Source organism: Pyrus communis, chromosome 15, assembly GCF_963583255.1.
Source record: "Pyrus communis chromosome 15, drPyrComm1.1, whole genome shotgun sequence".
Lineage (NCBI taxonomy): Eukaryota > Viridiplantae > Streptophyta > Magnoliopsida > Rosales > Rosaceae > Pyrus > Pyrus communis.
Window position 1 is genome coordinate 12230186 of NC_084817.1, and position 17677 is coordinate 12247862.

Genomic DNA, 17677 nt, shown 5'->3' on the forward strand with positions numbered 1-17677 from the left:
GAACATAAACCCTTCAGAAACTTTGTGCAGACTGCAACTTTAGAGGGGTCATGGATATAGGGACATTTTCCATCATCCTTAATGCACTTCCCAAATCTTGTAAAAAAACTGACAGTAACCGCAGTCTGGCCGTGTGCAAGCTCCATCGAACTCTTTCACTAGCCAACATGCGAGTTCGTTTCTTCAAATTCCTAATAAGCTGATTACCATTGCCAATCCCTAGATATCTGCCAATCACCACCAATTGGCATTCACATTTGCTTGTATTAATTTCAAGAATTTATCGTTATGGCATAAATGATAGCAACTTACTCATCATTGCGAATCACTAATCTCTTTGGAACATAAGATCTCTTGGGATCTTTTTATGGATTGAGCACAGCAGAGCTTGAGGATTCGCCATCTATACACAATACCCTCATTAATCAGCCTATAATATTCTTTTAGAATTGCAACATACGGGTGTATGTAACTCAAACAGGAATAGAAACGACGGTGTTCAGTGTGTGCGCACATGCTCATAAACTATATAATTAACATTAAAAAAATATAACTAAAGCTCATGTTGAAAAGGAAAGTTGATATGCACGGAAAATAAAGAGCAGCCCACCTGAAATCCTTTCAAGTGTTGGCCTTGAAGGATCCATTTTGTGCCGGACAGAACCAATGCGAAATATACATTTTCCTGCCATATCATCAGATCCTTAATAATCAACCAACATACTTTGCTGAAACTGATTTAACTTGCGCTTTACATATACAATATTCTTGGTATTTGGAGGTGCCAAATTCCCATTATGTAGTACAGTCTGGTTTTCCAACTTATTGAGGGGGCCACTATGATTTTCCCAATTTTTGGAAGTTATCGATGAGTCCTTGACAATTGTTTGTGCATCTTTGGTGTCCAGAGAATTCATAGGATCTAACTTGGTTTCACCACTAAGAGGCTCAGACACTGGGGATGATGCACGAACCCCGAAAGAGGTGGCCGTACAAGGAGAGAATTTGGGTGCAATAGGTAGTTGGGGTGTCGGCCTATCAAAGGGAGCATTCGTTTCTCCCGTTCTCATGAGACTTGAAGGGTTTTTCACATCAACCCTACTGTCAAATCTTGCACTCTTCTTCAACCCATCTATACCTAAAGAGTTCAACCGATAAATGGCTGAACTAAACCCATGTGAACTTTGCAGAGCAGCAACTGGAGGTTTTCTAACGAGGCTGTTACCTTTATGCACATAAGAATTACTTCGAAATTTTCCATTTCTTTGTGGCAACTGCCTTTGGGGTGGAACAATACTAGAGAAAGGCATACTTACAGGAAGAGGAGATGAAGATGGATTACCATTTCAATGCCAAGTTCGAGGCTTTGCAATATGAGTTGAAGAGGCAATCTTCATTGAGGTAGAAGAGACAAAATATGGACAACCATGCACAATCCCACTAGTAGCTGCTTGACCCAGCTAGTTCATCAAACTAGATTCCGTGCTTACAAGATTCAAACCATGAGTTGCCTTTTTGATATCTTGCAATGACAAAGCTACTGACTTCCCCATCATTGATTTGGCACCACCTGATAATGCATTTCGTGCAGATGCATTTGAACCACCTTTAACCACAGACTTCAAATCCAATTTTTGGTCAACTTCACCAGCTTTTTCATCTGAAATTTTGATAACTGATGGACTACAAGGTAACAACTGCAAGTAAGGCACATCAATTGAAGTTTCTGGAGAACCCTTATCTGATACTATATCACACACAAACTCCATTCCTTCATTATTAGAGTTATGAGTATATACTTCATTTTCGTTGGCGCATAGCAACAGACAATTTGATGCAACGGGCAATTTCTCCTTAACAGAGACATAATTTGATTCCTTGTCTGTGCAGGATAATTTATTGCTTGAGTTTGGAAGCTGGACCTCTGAAGAAACGATGCATGGAGCAGTCTCGCCATGTATCATAACTTGCTCATCTGTTGCAAACGTATCAAAAATTTCTTCCTGGTTACTTTCTGTGTCCATAATGTCAAGCTGATGACTACTTACAACCATAACTTGAGTACCAGCCTCTTTCTACTCGTTTCTCGATTGTGATGGGCAAAGGAAAGATGTATCCGGAACTGATTCTTCATAAATTGAACAGGATTCAACACCTTGGTGCTTAAAATTCAGACCATCATTAGTTAGGGCATGCCTAGCTGCTGCTACAGCTGCTAAATTATCCTCAAGTAATACAGTGTTTCCCTCTTGAGAAGGCATTAAATTAGCAGTAGCAGAGAGAAAATGTATGTTAGAAGCAGCAACTCGTCTTCTTGTGTTGTATCATCATTAGTCCAAGGTGCTTCTACATAAGGTGTACATTTATCTGCAGGTCTGTCAATGGTTTGAGATGTAGTCCTTACCAAATGAGAGGTGGATACTTTTTTCCTCTTTATATACTTCGGTGAAGTTTCATTAGGATCAGAGTTAACATCACTTCTAGCTGATAACTTAGCCTCACAAATCCCAACTAGTGAGCTGTTCCTGCGCAGAACACTGACCCCATCATTATCAGGTTCTGAGCTAATATCTAAACTTTCAACACCAGAAACAGCAACTTCTGCACTAGCATCCTTCAGGGATGAACTTACTGTTGTATACACAGAATTTTCACGTGCAGAAATATTTCTAGGCTCTACATAAGTGTTGGAAGCCCTTGAAGAGTCTAACAGAGTCCTAAATTTTCTCTCGTTTTTAATCCTAAATTTAACACTCTTACTATCTCCAATTGAACTTGCAACCTTTGAAGATGTTTTGGTGCCACAAATAACAAATGGTCTAGAGGCACCATCTGGAGATGCTTGCCTTCCAATAAAATTGACATTCCCATCATTCGAAACAATAATATTCTCATCATAATTAGTACTAACTTTTTCAGAGTTCCAGGTGGTGCCTCTACCATAATCAGAGTAGACAGCAAAGGTCTCCCCCGAACTTGATAAACCAACAGTCATGCTGACTTCTGTTGAAGATATAGCCTTCGTAAGTTCTTCCACGAACCAATTTGTAGCGATGTTGGATGACAAGTTAATCCTAAGTTTGGGCATAAATGTAACAACCCAAAAATTAATTCAGAAGCTAACAGTAGTGGTCGGCCAAATATAAGTCATGGTTAATCTTTACGCTTTTAACCAAAATAAATTTCTTTCCTTGACAATTATTCACAAAATTAAATTTCGGTTATTTTATGGTTGCATCTAACCTTCTTGTTAGACTGCCTACGTACCCTCAAACGGGATCAAGCCATTCGTAATACACTATTCAATTAAATCGTTTCCGAAAATATTCAAGTAACAAATATATTCAATACTAGATTCAAACAATTGAATCACATCAAACATATACCAAAAATGAAATCATAATATCAAAATTAGCGTAAAAAGGCAGCATCGGCCCACTGGCCATGCGCCATCGTAAATTTCCTGCGACCGGAAACCTAATTTTCCGACGAACTCCAAAAATTTCCAAATTTTACAAGCATATAGAGCTAAGTGAGAAAAAAAAAAAATTTGTACCTGAACCAAAGTCCAATTCGGCCGGGAAATACCTGAAATTTTCCTCCATCTATTAGAAACCCTATAAATGGGGTGTTCTCGATTCGACGCCAAAACAAACTCCGACTCCTCAACCAATGCATGGGACTTGTTCCTGAGGTTAAGGGGAGTCTATTAGTGTGGTGGTCGACTGTATTACCTTAAGAAATGGCAAATCACCACCATGCACCCCACGAACTCGCTGGAGAGTTCATCATGAAACCAAGGCCAAATTGACTCTGGTTTTTGATGAAAATGGAAGAGAAGAGGTCGACGATAACTTTTCAGGTGGTGCCTCAATGCAATTCGCCAGAATTTGGCCAAAGAAAGCATCAGATTCCATGGTTTCTGTCGGGTCGGTTGCAAAGGGAAACAGGTCGAGGGATCAGGTTCCCTCCTTCCCCTCATTTCCTTTTCTCCCTATTAGCCCACTCACTCTCTCCTTTCTTTCTTTTCTTCTCTCCTCTCTCCATCACAGCCACACACATGGCATCACAGATGGTTGCTCCAGCAAAGTTGGAGCCTTCTAGATAAGTGGTCAAATGACCATGTTGCCCTTGCCTTTATTCGTTTATATCTCCTTCGTTATTACTCCGTTTCGTGAACATTTTTATCCTACAAACTTATAGGATCACCCTCTATCCAAATATGCCAAGAAATACTAAGAAGCATATAAGGATAAAATCGTCCTCGTATAAATATGTTTAGCCAACTAGGGGCATTTTCGTCCTTTCACTTATTGAACAAATATACGAGTTAAATATAAATACGTCGTAACTCTGATTACAACTACAGAATATTTAATAATAAAATCTAGGAACGGAATTTCACATTTTCCCCATTTGAATTTTATAATTAAAGTACATATTTAAAAATAATCTGGGTATTACAATAAAGGCACCAGTTTTTATATTCTGGTGACCCAGCCTATGTGGTCTTTGGTCCAATCTTGGACCACCAACAATTTTCAACCCCTGATTCTTTTAGACATTATTTATTGGGTTTTATTAATTTTTTACCCATTTTCTTTGTTGGCCCGCAATCCAACAACAACCCATTTCTTAGGCCTTGAAGACGTACATGCATTTATCTATTTCATATTTCTTCATATATATTGTGTTTTCTTGTAGGAACCGAACCTGAAGTTCATAAAAATTCGAACCCACAGTTTTCGAACAAAGAACCAGGAAAACCCGACACCAAAGGTGCCACAACCTGCTCCCGATGCCTTGAACTTCAAAAACAAAGGCAAAGCACTTGACACCATGAATGCGAATATGAGTTATTGTTGTGGTTCAAATGACCATTGATCCCGTGTATGTCGAGCTCCTGCCAATGTCGTAGCTGAGTATCATTCTCGTCACCAGAAATTTGAATCAAACTTTGCTCAAGTGGTGGAACCTGAAACTATAAAGATGGTGGTTTCTGACTTTTATGAAGCAACTGCTCCGATGGAAGAATAGATTCTTAGACATTGGACCACATGTTGGCTGAATTCCCTATGTGGCCGAACCCCCTACGATTTTTGTTTAAGTTTTGAACATTATATTTAATTTGTTGGTGTCTGTTTTTATGGATTATTTTCTTGAACAATACTGAATGCATGAATTTTTTTCAATTTCCTTATACTTGTGATCAATTCAATTAATTTATTTCTAGGTATGTTTAGTGGGGAAGTTAGTATTTTGGAAGATAGTGCACCCACGCACACCATTTTGCATGATTGCATCTATTTTACTAATTTCATACCTAAAATAACCCTTTAAGGCTCTCCTAACCTGATTGAGGGGTATGGTGTTGCCCGACTAATGTTGTCCAATGGTACTATCTTGACCATTAAAGAGGCTTTTTATTCTCCACATTCTGGAAGAGCGTTGTTGAGTTTTCTAGAGTGAACGAATATCAAACTAAAACCTTTGTAGAAAATGGAGTTGAGTTTCTTTGCATTACTTCCTATGAATATGGCTAGAAACGTACTCTAGAGAAGATAGAGTGTCTCCCAATTGGATTGTACACTACAACCATCCGTTCTATAAGGAGCCATTATGTGGTCAGACCTATCTTGGGGCTTGCAATCAAACTTTGGTATGGCATGATCGATTGGGACATCTTGAATATAGTATGATGTGCTGTATCCTCAAAGTTCCACATGGGCATCTCCTTATTGAAGGATTAGGCTACATTCCCAAGGATTTCTTATGTCAAACTTGTTCACTAGGTAGGTTAATTATAAAACCATTACAAACAAGATTCTCATGGATCCTCCATTCTTCAAAGAATTCAGGGAGACATTTGTTGTCTGGTCAACTTCCTTGTGGAATATTTAGATACTTTATTGTATTGGTTGATTCTTCTACACATTGGTCACATGTGTTTCTTGTCCACAAGAAATGATGCATTATCTTAACTCCTAGCTTAAATTATTAAGGTAAGGGCTCACCACCCTAATTATCCAATCCAGTCGATTTAATTGGATAATGCTAGAGAATTCACATCGAAAGCCTTCGATGACTATTGCATGTCCATCAGAATTGAAGTAGAAAATCTTGTATCCCATGTTTATACCCAGAACAGCCTGATATAAACGTTTGTTAATTACTTCAATTAATCACTTGGACTTTGGTCATGTGAACCAAACTTTCGATTCCTACCTGGGCCATGTAATACTTCCCACAACGATGTTGGTATGCCTGAGGCCCCTTCACGACCTAACCTCATACCGCTTTTCAATTGGTAATTGGATATGAGCCCGACATCTCACGTCTGCATGACTTTGGTTGTGCAGTCTATGTGTCGATTGCGCTTCTTTATGTACAAAAATGGGTCCTAACAAAGGATAGAAATCTATGTCGGATATAATTATCCTTAATCATTCGTTACTTAGAACTTTTGACAGATGATCTTTTTACCGCTCGTTTCGCAGATTGTTACTTTTATGAGACAGTCTTCCTGCCATTAAGGGGAGATAAGAATGTGACCGTTTCAAAAGAACAATGTGAATTATTGTGTATGACTCCCACTATGTCTCATTTAGATTTCTGGATAGCTTAATCTGAAATTGAAGTGCTAAGAATCCTAGATCTTTAGAGCGTTGCTCAAAGCTTGTTGGATACTTTTACCGATCTAGTGAAAGTGACAAGATCATATATACCAGTTGTAAATATGCCAGCAAAGATCGACGTACCGTACGAGCATTGAACCCGTGTCCCATAAGGATTGGACGCCATAGGCGCGTTGAGCAAATTACACCACCTCATGGAGTTCCCAACACTCTAGCGGCCAGCCAATCATCCACTCCCACCTAGAAGCGTGGTAGACCACTTGGTTCAGAGGATTTACACCCTTGAAAGAGGAAATCCATGGCACAAGCTAGTGAAATTAAAGTGAATCTGACCATCGCTTACTCATCCTATTTGATACATAAGCAAATTCTAGATTATGGAAGTGTCCTGGAAGAGAATAATCCACCTCCCAAAAATCGAGAGATTTTGGTCCACTATGTTAGCTTGGATAATATTTGGGTAAGGAATGAGATGCTAATCAACAATGCATTAGCATATGCAATATTTATTGAAATTATGCAGAGTGATGACATTGAACCCCGTACTATTGATGAATGTTGACGTCAAACATATTCAGGGTAATTCTTATACCTTCACATGTGAAGCATGTTGGTTACAAGTGGGTTTTCATAAGAAAGCAAAATGAGAAGAATCACATTTTGAGATACAAGGATCGTCTTTTTACTCAAGGATTCTCTCAACGCCTGGAATTGACTATGACAAAACTTATTCGCCAATTATGGATGCAATAACATTTCGCTACCTTGTCAGTTTGGTTATTTTCAAAAAGCTAGACATGCAAGTCATGGATGTGGTAACCACGTATCTTTACAGGGATTTTGATACAGAAATCCACATTAAAGTTCCAGGAGGACTCCATTTACAGGATCAAATAGTTCTAGACTTTGGAATACCCTCTTGATCAGATTGAGGTGTTCACTCTACGGGTTGAAGAAATCCGGATGGATGTGGTACAATCATTTGAGTGAGTATTTGACTAGTCAAGGATATGTGAACAACAAACTATGCCCTTGCATGTTCATTAAGAAGTCACATTCTGATTTTGCGATACTTGTAGTTTATATCGATGACATGAACCTCATCGTGACTTTGAAACACTTGAGAGAATCACTACGCACCTAAAGTCAAAATTTGAGATGACAGATCTAGGAAAAAATAGAAGTTTTCTAGGCTTGGAGATCGAGCACTATTTGAATGGTATTCTTCTTCATCAGATGAACTACACCCGTAAGGTGTTGCATCATTTTAATGAAGATAAAGCAAAGCCTTCGAGAACTCTCATGATCCTTCGAACGCTAGACCCAAAACGAGATCTTTTCCGCCCTAAATACGATGAGGAAAAGGTCTTGGAACCAAAAGTTCCTTACCTTAGTGCAATTTACGCATTATTGTACTTAGCTCACTGCACTAAATTGGACAGCTCATTCGCTATGAATCTTTTAGCGAGATACAGCAATAAACCTACACGCAGACACTAGACAGGTGTTAAAGACATCTTCCACTACCTCAAAAGTATGATGGATTTAGGTTTGTTCTATCTCTATGAATTCTCAAGTGGATTGGTTGCCTTTCTTGGTTCTCGAATTCACCCTTTGTTGGTTATGCTGACTAGCATGTTCCCAGATTAGTGACGACAAGTCGACTTTCTCAACTTTGCCAAACCTGGTGTTGCATTTACTTGAGCATTTACACACTCAAGGGTGAGTATTATAAATATTTTGTAATTGTGATTGTGTAAATTTTAGTGATTCTTCCCCTATAAGATTGTAAGGCACTGACATATGGAGAATCACAACAATCCCTAAGCATTCTACCATTTGCCCACTCTCTCTACTATTGTCGCACCCTCTCTCTACCTCAGATAAAATAGATCACAACATGTTTTGAATTTTGATCGGCTTCTAAAGCAAGACATGTCTCACAATTCAGTTTATTTTTTCTTTTTGTCAAACTTGAGAAACCTCAATTGTCAGTTCTATGGTTTATACACTAGATTTTTTCACTATTAATTTTTTTTTATCTGAAACAGAAGGTGCGGCAACAATAGAGAAAGTGGAGAAATTGTAGAATTCTTAGGGATTTTATGATTCTCCCTATGTCAGTGCCTTTATTTATAGTAAACCAAGAGGAAAGGTATACCTTCTCCTCCAAGTAAAATCCTATAGGGAAAGAATCACTAGAATAATGGACAATCTAGAATCCAAATCTAACTAGGATTTACACAATCACATATTTTCTCATATTCATAACATTGTTGAAATTATAAATTATAAATTTTAAGGTTTAACAGTTTCAAAATCCAAACTATCTTATATTCCGGAGAAATACAAATTTTTTTTTTTTTATCATTACTGTACCAATGTTTAAACTTTTTCAATTTTCTTAGCACTCTCCCCCAAAAACAACCCTAAAACATTTCATTCCCTAATTTTTAGAATGTTTTTCTCTTTCCCCAACCCGTTATCGCTTTTGCTCTTTATTATGGGTTTTATTCTCGACTGCTATTACTCTGGACTTGTGTTTCTATGTTCTTTGAGTAGGTCTTAATTTATTCTGAGCTTATCTCAGGTCTAGAATTGATGCCTTTTTTCTTTTTCTAGAAATTATCATTCATCACGACCCTAGGCCTATAACTCACCTCATAGGGTGCCTCCTTAAAGGATCTTCTTCAGTAGCACATTTTTAAAGTGCTTTTTTCAAGTTTTTTTTCCTCACCAACCTACATTTACCCCCATTTTTCGTTCATTTATTTGGTCCTTCTTTTAGGTGGTGATGGTTGGTGTGGCTGGTTTAGTAGAGGTGGCTGCTTTCCCTTCTTAGATCTTTTTTTTATTTTTATTTTTTATTTTTATGTGTTGCTCTTAGGGTCCTAATTCGGTGTAATTTCAATATGTGGGTTAGACTTTTTGCTTGGTTGTTTTGGACTCCCCATGTGAGTTGTCCTTACATTGTATTAACTTTTTCTTTTTAATGAAAATTGGAATCACTTTAATTGGGAGAAAAACAATAAAACTTTTGTATTTTTTGGGTAAGCAAACTTTTTATTGCACACCAAAAAAAAAAACATACAAATACACAACCCACGGGTCCAAAGATGACTTATAGACTACAAAAGGGCCTAACAACAAATTCGGCCCAAAAAGCAAAACAGAACATAGCAACTAGAAAGTTCCACTACTTCTGCCGCCAACATTGAAGTTCCGATCCACTTAAATCCTCACCCATAACCGAGCAACACCTCATCAAACGCAACATCCAAATCCGATAAGCTTCGCGAGCATAGCCACGAAGTAAGGATAGCCATCAAGTAAGACATAGAAGTCAACTGTCAAGATGAAGTCCGTGGAAACCCACGAACAATAGTGCAGGAAAAGGCAGATAGCTAAGAGAAAGTGCTTGTATAAGCTCGCTCAGACAAAAGAAAAATTTAGCTATCTGCCCAACATAGATATTGAAATAATGTCACGTGATATAACTTTTGACTCGTATTTTTACATATTCCACATATTATACAATACTCTCACATTTGGTGCCTATAATTTATTGGATTTTTTTGTGTCAAACATAGATATTGAAACAATGTCACGTGATATAACTTTTCACTCGTATTTTTACATATTCCACATTTTATACAATACTCTTACATTTGGTGCCTATAATTTGACTGGATTTTTTTGTGTAACTTTTTTTTTCTTTTTTTTTTTTTGTGTTGGGGGGGGGGGGGGGGAGGGAAGGTGAATTTAGCGTCACAATAGACTAGCAATAATGTGGTTCAAATTCGCCTTTGGCGAGAATTGAATCTAAGATCTCTCACTTACAAATTAAGAGAAATACTATTAGACCGTAGTACTAAGTGGCTTTTGTGTCACATTTGGTGCCTATGATTTAACTTATTGCTAATAGTGTGAGGTGGTGGTGCAATTATTTGTCTAGGGAAATTCTCTCTATTTCAGCTAAGGAATAGCACTCTCATCAAGCATGTGATACTCACAACCAAAGTGGACAACCATGGTACAACAAATAGTCCTTTTATTTCACCTTCATATCTTGTGGTGAAATTTATGGATGTTGTGGACATGACCAAAATGGGTTTTGAGGTGTCGGTGAGGTTCATGGGGAATTTTGGTCCACAGAAGTGGTGGCGGTGGTGGTGGTTGTGGGTTGTTGGGAGACCGCCATGACTTTGGAGGCATAAGAAAGATCTAGCACCATGTGATTTGTGTTATTGGAAAAGAATCTAACAGCGCAGTATGGTTCACTAACGTTTATTACTAAGTTGGAGGGAGGATAATGACTTCCATTTGCATTGCCCTTTTCTTTTGTTAGATTATGGACATTGTGGTTCACAAAGCTTGAAACCTATATGTAATTGTGTATGTATGTACTCAAAAGTAGAAATACTTAGGTGGTATCTCCATCGCATACCCCTTTCTCTTTATGTATCTCCTGTCTGATGAAAGCAACATAAGAGAGAATTTGATTTGTTACCGATTGTATGTGTCCATCTTTTTCATCACATGAATAACACATAATGAGAGATATGGAAAGACGGTTGTATTCATCTGGCCCAAGAATATCTTGAAACTTAGAAAAAGGGGGAATGCAACAATTTCATGTAAGCTAGAAATTTATATGTAAATTATGTATGTATGTACTCAAAAGTATAAAAACTTAGGCCATCTCCAATCGAAAGAGCTAAATATAATCCCGTCCGTAGTTATGTGCTTGCAAAATTATTTTTAAACGAACAGTGTCAGACCATACTCATAAACCATCTCAACCGAATGGGCTAAATATAGCCCTCTCAATAATTTATTAGTTTTAAGTTTATACATTCAATTTATTGGTTATTTTAGTTACACTACCTTTGGATGTTTTCAAATCTAGCTATTGAATTTGAATCAATCATTGCGATTGAGGAGCTGAACCCCTAAAAAAGGGCTAAAAGGAGGGCTACATTTGGCCAACCTGGTGCCCCTTTGGCCAAATAATGGTTTGGTGGGCACCATAAAATTATAGTCCAACTATCGGTTGAAGATGAATTTTTGAGCAAATCAAACCAATTTTGACTTTTGAACCTTTAGCCCTCTCTATTGGAGATGGTCTTATGTACCCATTGCATACCCTTTCTTTCTAGAGTATTTATGATTTATAACCAAAATTAAGCCCCCAAATTCACAAATATCAGTTTTATAAAAAATTTCAAATATAGCAAAAAATTAACTTGAATAGACTTAAATATCTTGAAATGAAACACTCTCAAATCCCATGACATTGCAAAATAAATATTCTCTCCAATCTCCATACACCATGAAAGGCCATGGAAAGCAGCATGTATTTTCAGTTTCTGGTTTTTTTGCCATCTGGGTCCAATTTCTTAAGGGATAGTGGAATAAATCATGTTTAATGAAATTGTCCCCCAATAATAACCTGCATAGGAATCAGTAGTTCTGCAAATGTTTTTTTGGTAGCAAGAGGGGCAAATCAAAAGATTAAAAAAGACTTGCTGGACATATTGAAATCCTAATCTCATAACCACCAAACCCGGCCATTAGAGAAGAAAACAAAGATTAATGGATTATGATATATCAATCACTACTGTGAAAAATGAAATCGTATTAGGTCTAGTGATCGAATTTCAGAGAAAGATGTGAGAATTTGCAAGTGTCCTCCATTAATTCGACAATGCCCGCAACTTGTTTACCAATCACCAAACTATGAATTCCAACCCAGAATATTTGAGAGGATGTCATTGTATTAAGGGCATTTAGGTCATTTCAGGTGTAATTTTGGATATATTTGAAATATGTTATAAAAAATGATACTCATGAAATGAAGGGTAAAATTTTGGTTAAAAATGATAAATACAGTCATGTGAATCTTTTTCATTGATAACAGAAATGAAAAAAAGAGTATAACTTATCACGGATACATATAGTCATGTGTATCTTTTTCATCACATGTATAGTGATGTAATGAGAGACATTAATGAATACACGATTGTAAACAATTGGCTCAAGAATTTTTTGAGACAGAGAAGGGGTAAGCAACAGTTTTATGTAAGTTTTTCTCCTTTAGCCGTATATTTAGACTTCTGCTCACTCAGGAAAAAAACATTCATCTTTGAACATTACAAGAGTCTCCCAACTCTTGGTCTAATTGAGACCAAGAAGTAAACTGAAAAGACACCAACAAGGAAAACCAGTCCAACAAATAAGGACTAGTTTTATGACCGTTAGGGAAGGAGGAGGGCACAAACACAAACAACCTCTCATCCTAAACCCATCTATAACAACTATAACCCAAACACTCACACAACATGTAAAAGCCTTTGTTTTTACTTTTCTTTTTTTTCTTTTTTTCTTGGTGAGGGATTAATATACAAATGAATCACACAAATGGAGAAGTGCAATTACTAGCATTGTGCTAGTGAATTCGTTAGTCGAAGCTCGATGAGCGGCTCCACCGTCCTTTCAGGTAGTCCTCTAAGGAGACAGTTTGCTCAATGCTGCTCATGGAGAGTGAGTCATCCTCCACATCAAGCAGTGCAAGGTTAAGGTGAGACTGCAGATTTGAATGTGGACATGTTTCAGTTTCGAGCACATCAGATTCCTCCACAGCATGAACTTGCAGCCTTGCCCACTTAGTCACATCCGCGTCGCCTTGAAGGAGCTTCACAATCTGTGCTCAAAAGTACCCAGAGAATTTTGTCAATATTAATTCAGATATTTTCGTTGCATGCTATAAACTGATGAAAGATACTCAAGAGGGATCAGATCCAACTTACAAAGCTCATTTGGGGCCTAGCTCGTGGAGCATGCCTGATGCAAAGAGTGGCCGCTAAAACCATTCTCTCTATCGGGCCCTGGTCATAGTTATTGCCCAAATGCGGATCTAAAAGTTGGGATACCTGCCCACCATTTAGAATTGGCTTGGCCTGTACAAGACGTTTCAATAATTCAACTTCTTTTAAGAGACAAACATCAAGAGGTACATGGAGTACTGCTAAACCTTATGGGCAAAGAGGACATACCCACATGACTAGGCTTTCGTGGCCTTTTGGATGGTCACTGCTTATAGGCTTTCTTCCTGAAAGAAGCTCGAGGAGTACAACACCAAATGCATACACGTCAATTTTGTCGTTTACTTTGCCATACATGAAGTATTCAGGAGCCAAGTAGCTGCAGAACAATGCAATATGTTATTAACTAATCAGTATATCGCAGTTTTCATGTTTTCTTTAGAAAGAACTAGATTTGAATTTTTTTTCATCTTTGTAGAAAAATGGAAGTCTACAGAGAGAAGATGAAAGGCAAAGCTGTGAAATGAAGTTACAAACCCAAAGGTGCCTGCAACATCGCTGCACGTTATATGCGAAGAGGAGGTTGACACCCATTTTGCCAGTCCAAAATCAGAGAGCTGAAGAAACCTTGCCGAAATAGTATTAACGAACACTGAAAATTTGATAAACAAATGCATCTTTAGAAGCAAGAAACTGATCAGACGTACCTGCGGCTCAAAATCATCAGACAGTAGAATATTGGATGATTTGACATCCCTGTGGATTACAGATTGAGCACTGCCAGTGTGCAGATAGTCCAAGGCCTCAGCTACACCCACGGCCACCTTATATCTCTCATTCCATCCACATGCAAGCGGATCTTTCTTGGTTCCTGATTTGGAGAACATTGAAAAAAATTGTAAATTGAGCTAGAATTCAAACAGCAATTAAGGGCAAGTAAACAATTATTGCTCTTGATTGTAATATCTAAAAGCCAGAGAAATATGTAGTACATACCATGGAGATTCTCTTCAAGGCTTCCTCTTGATAAGAAATCGTAAACCAAGAGAAGATTATTATCCTCAAAACAGAACCCCAGAAGGGAAATAATGTTCTTGTGGTTTAAGGTAGTAATGATGTCTATCTCCAAAACAAACTCCTTCAATACATCTTCAGATGGTTTTAAGATTTTCACTGCCAGTTCCTTGCCGTCGGGAAGGCAGCCTCTATAAACTTGACTGCTACCGCCCCTCCCGATGATGTTGTCTGGGATTACAAAGGAAAATATATTTTTGAATAAACCAAATCAATAGAAATCAGGGAAAATGGATAGGATATTTGACATATGAACTTCTTGAACAACATACCGGCCAAGAAGTATGATGTAGCTGACTGAAGTTCCTGGTAGGTGAATAATCTGCATGTAGCCGAGTACTTTTCATGCAGGCCCTCCAATTCTTTAGGCAGGGCTTTCGAATTGTAGTCCGGTGAAGGTGGGGCAATCATTGCCTTGCCACCCACTGCAACAATTGCGCCACTTTCTCCATTCAAACAGGAAGGTTGATCTGAATCGCAACTATTTTTCCTTTCATCGAAATTGCTGGCAATTGAATACTGTCTAATGGGCAACTGCATTGCCCACTGAACCATGGAGATCTTCCGGACCATAAACCTCTCAGGAATTTGTCGTTCTGGGAGTACAGCTCGTCGAAGCAGTGGCCAACCAGGTTTCACTTCAGGCAATTCTCTGATCAACATAGAAATTGAGCTCACTGCTAGTGCCTCTTCTTTTTGTACTGGCACTATAGCCATAGATTTATCTTCACCGTCATCAGAGAACACTTCTGCAGACTGGTGACCAGAACTATCCACCGAGGGCCCTGAACAGACTGAGCATTTCTGTGTTGCAACAGACTCAGAACATTCCAAGAAAACTTTGGCTAAGCCCTGCTCCAATTTTTGACAATTAACCTGACAATATGTGTCCCTTAAGGTCACACTGTCACCGCCTTCCTTTAGTACTTTGGAAGACTTATGCACTGATCGGTGAAATGCACTGAGCAAACTGTTCCAGCGATGCTCTTCGCTTCCTGCAAACAAGTACTCAACTCAGAAGCCCACCCTAAACAAATTACAGACTAAAAAACCATTGAAAGAACCCAAAACTAGAAAAATCTAAGAGCAATTAGCTAAAATGATCCACTTTTGACATTTTGGTTGCTGAAATGATCAAAATTAACTACCGACAGCATATAAATCATATATCAAAGACGTATCGATCATATAACAGCAACTGCAAAAAATGGATCATTTCGGCAACCAAATGCCAAAAGCGGATTATTTCAGCCAAAAGTCCAAAATCTAAATACCTTGGGGGTTACCGTAATTTGCTTGAGAGCATTCTCTGTTAAATACAACTTTCCCATTATTTACAGCAAGAACCCCACAATCCTTAGACAGTTTCTTGGCACAGTATTTGGCCACGGCAGTCGATGACCGGATTTTATGGTGGTTCTGAGCAGTTCCAACTATAACCTTACTTGCAGTATACGAATTCGCTTCCCGAACTAATATTTTCTTGATAGATGTTCCTCTGCAGATTTTGAGCTTGAGATCCACCTGTAAAAGTTTTCAACAGAAATCCCAACTCTTTAACTTTCTGGCACTGAAAAAAATGATCGACCCTCCAACTGGTTAGAACTCCAATTTTTCACTCTAAAGTCGCAACATTTTTCATTTTCTCAGGAAACAAACAGAGGGTATGACAAAATTATACAAAAGGACAACAAAATCTTAACGAAAACCACAACAAAAAATAGCGAGAAAGTAACCTGCTTCAAGTCGCAGAAACCATCATAGACTGCAAGAACAGAGTCAAACGCTTTGACAAGGGAGAGAAGCGACGACTTCCCATCTCGATCAACAATTTCTGCAATTACCCAATTCACCAAAACCAGTAAACTTCCACTCCACCCGACCAAAAGATTTCAACCAAATTTTACTCACCATTTTTACCGGGCACATGGAGGGCAATCACACGGTCACCAGGCTGAGCCACCTTAACCAGAGCCCACGTCAGCAGCTCCCTGCTCTTCGAGTCCAGCTTCACCCCCACCACAACCGAGCGGCCACCGCAGCTCTCCACCTCTGCATGTCCTCCGCCACAGCCTTCTTGCCCCATTTTCAAGCAGTACAATGTGCGTTTGTCCAAACGGGATCGTTTTGGTTCTCGGTCAGTTTCCGGCAGCTCTGTGGTTCCGTTGCCGGTGCTGGGAATTCATGGCAGGAGGGTTATAAAGGCTCGGGGAGAGGAGAGAGAGATGGGTTTGGTTGGTTTGCGTTGGTTTTCAGTTTCAGGGACGCAAAAGCAAAAGCAGAAGCAGGCAGAGAGGAGAGCAGAGCAGAGCAGCAGAAGAAAGGGCAAGCGTAGCAAAGTTAAGAGAAGGGGGCGGACCAACTTTTACCGCTAACTCAACTCACTCTGATCGAGCTGTTTTAACCATGTGCTAATTATTGTTTAATGGCTTTTTCGGCAAGTGATTAAGGTTTTGGTTATGGATGTCATGTGGGGTCTGTGGAGTTGGGCCCACCTTCAACTCACATGGACGTCAGAGCAAGCCCAACGTTGCTGGGTGCTCGGGGGACAGGCCAAAGAAAAGGGGCCCGAGGCTCTGTGGACCAGCTCCAGAGTTAGAGAGTCCGAGTGGAGGCCGTGGAGAATTGTCAGCCCGAGAGCCCAAGTGGATGTGACGCTAGCGCTGACGTCAGCCTGGCGTTAGGCCATTTTTAATTTTTTTTCTGTCAGGCACGTGCACCCCACTCACGCGTGGGTGCGCGTCGCCGACACAAAATCAGAAGAAAAAAAAAACAGTGCTTTTTCAGTTACCGTTGGGAAGCCACGTGGCTTCCCACGGTCCGTTCGATCTCAACGGATCTTTAATTTGGACCGTTCGATCTCAACGATAAAAAAAAAAAAGTTTTATTTAATATCCACCGTTCGATCTAAGATCAACGGTGGATATTAATATGCTTTATAAATAAAAAAAATAAAAGAAAAAATAGTTTTAAAATTAAGAAAAGTTACCGTTGTGACATGTGGCACAATCTGGAGTGTTGGAATTCAAATGTTTTTATATCCAACGACAGAGATTAATTAGTTGAATAAAAATTTAAAAAAAATTATAAAAAATTCAAAAAAAAAATCTGAATTTTTTTTAAAAAAAAAATTATTTTTACTTT

The 17677-nt window shown here is 38.7% G+C and overlaps 1 protein-coding gene across 2 annotated transcripts; it reads right to left on the reverse strand.

The window, feature by feature from the left end:
* Positions 1 to 12764: 12764 nt before the first annotated feature.
* LOC137717918 (protein kinase STUNTED-like) lies at positions 12765 to 16890 on the reverse strand. Of its 2 annotated transcripts, none has more exons than XM_068457424.1 (10): positions 16454 to 16890; positions 16270 to 16367; positions 15808 to 16057; positions 14806 to 15528; positions 14456 to 14704; positions 14167 to 14330; positions 13997 to 14076; positions 13691 to 13838; positions 13445 to 13594; positions 12765 to 13338 (listed from the first exon to the last, which is right to left on the reverse strand). In XM_068457424.1, exons 1-10 carry the CDS (start codon positions 16617 to 16619, stop codon positions 13096 to 13098), a joined length of 2271 nt encoding a protein of 756 aa, XP_068313525.1. In that variant the 5' UTR covers positions 16620 to 16890; the 3' UTR covers positions 12765 to 13095. The 2 variants fall into 2 exon arrangements, with proteins under 2 accessions (XP_068313525.1, XP_068313524.1); XM_068457423.1 differs by having other exon boundaries at positions 16445 to 16890.
* Positions 16891 to 17677: the final 787 nt, after the last annotated feature.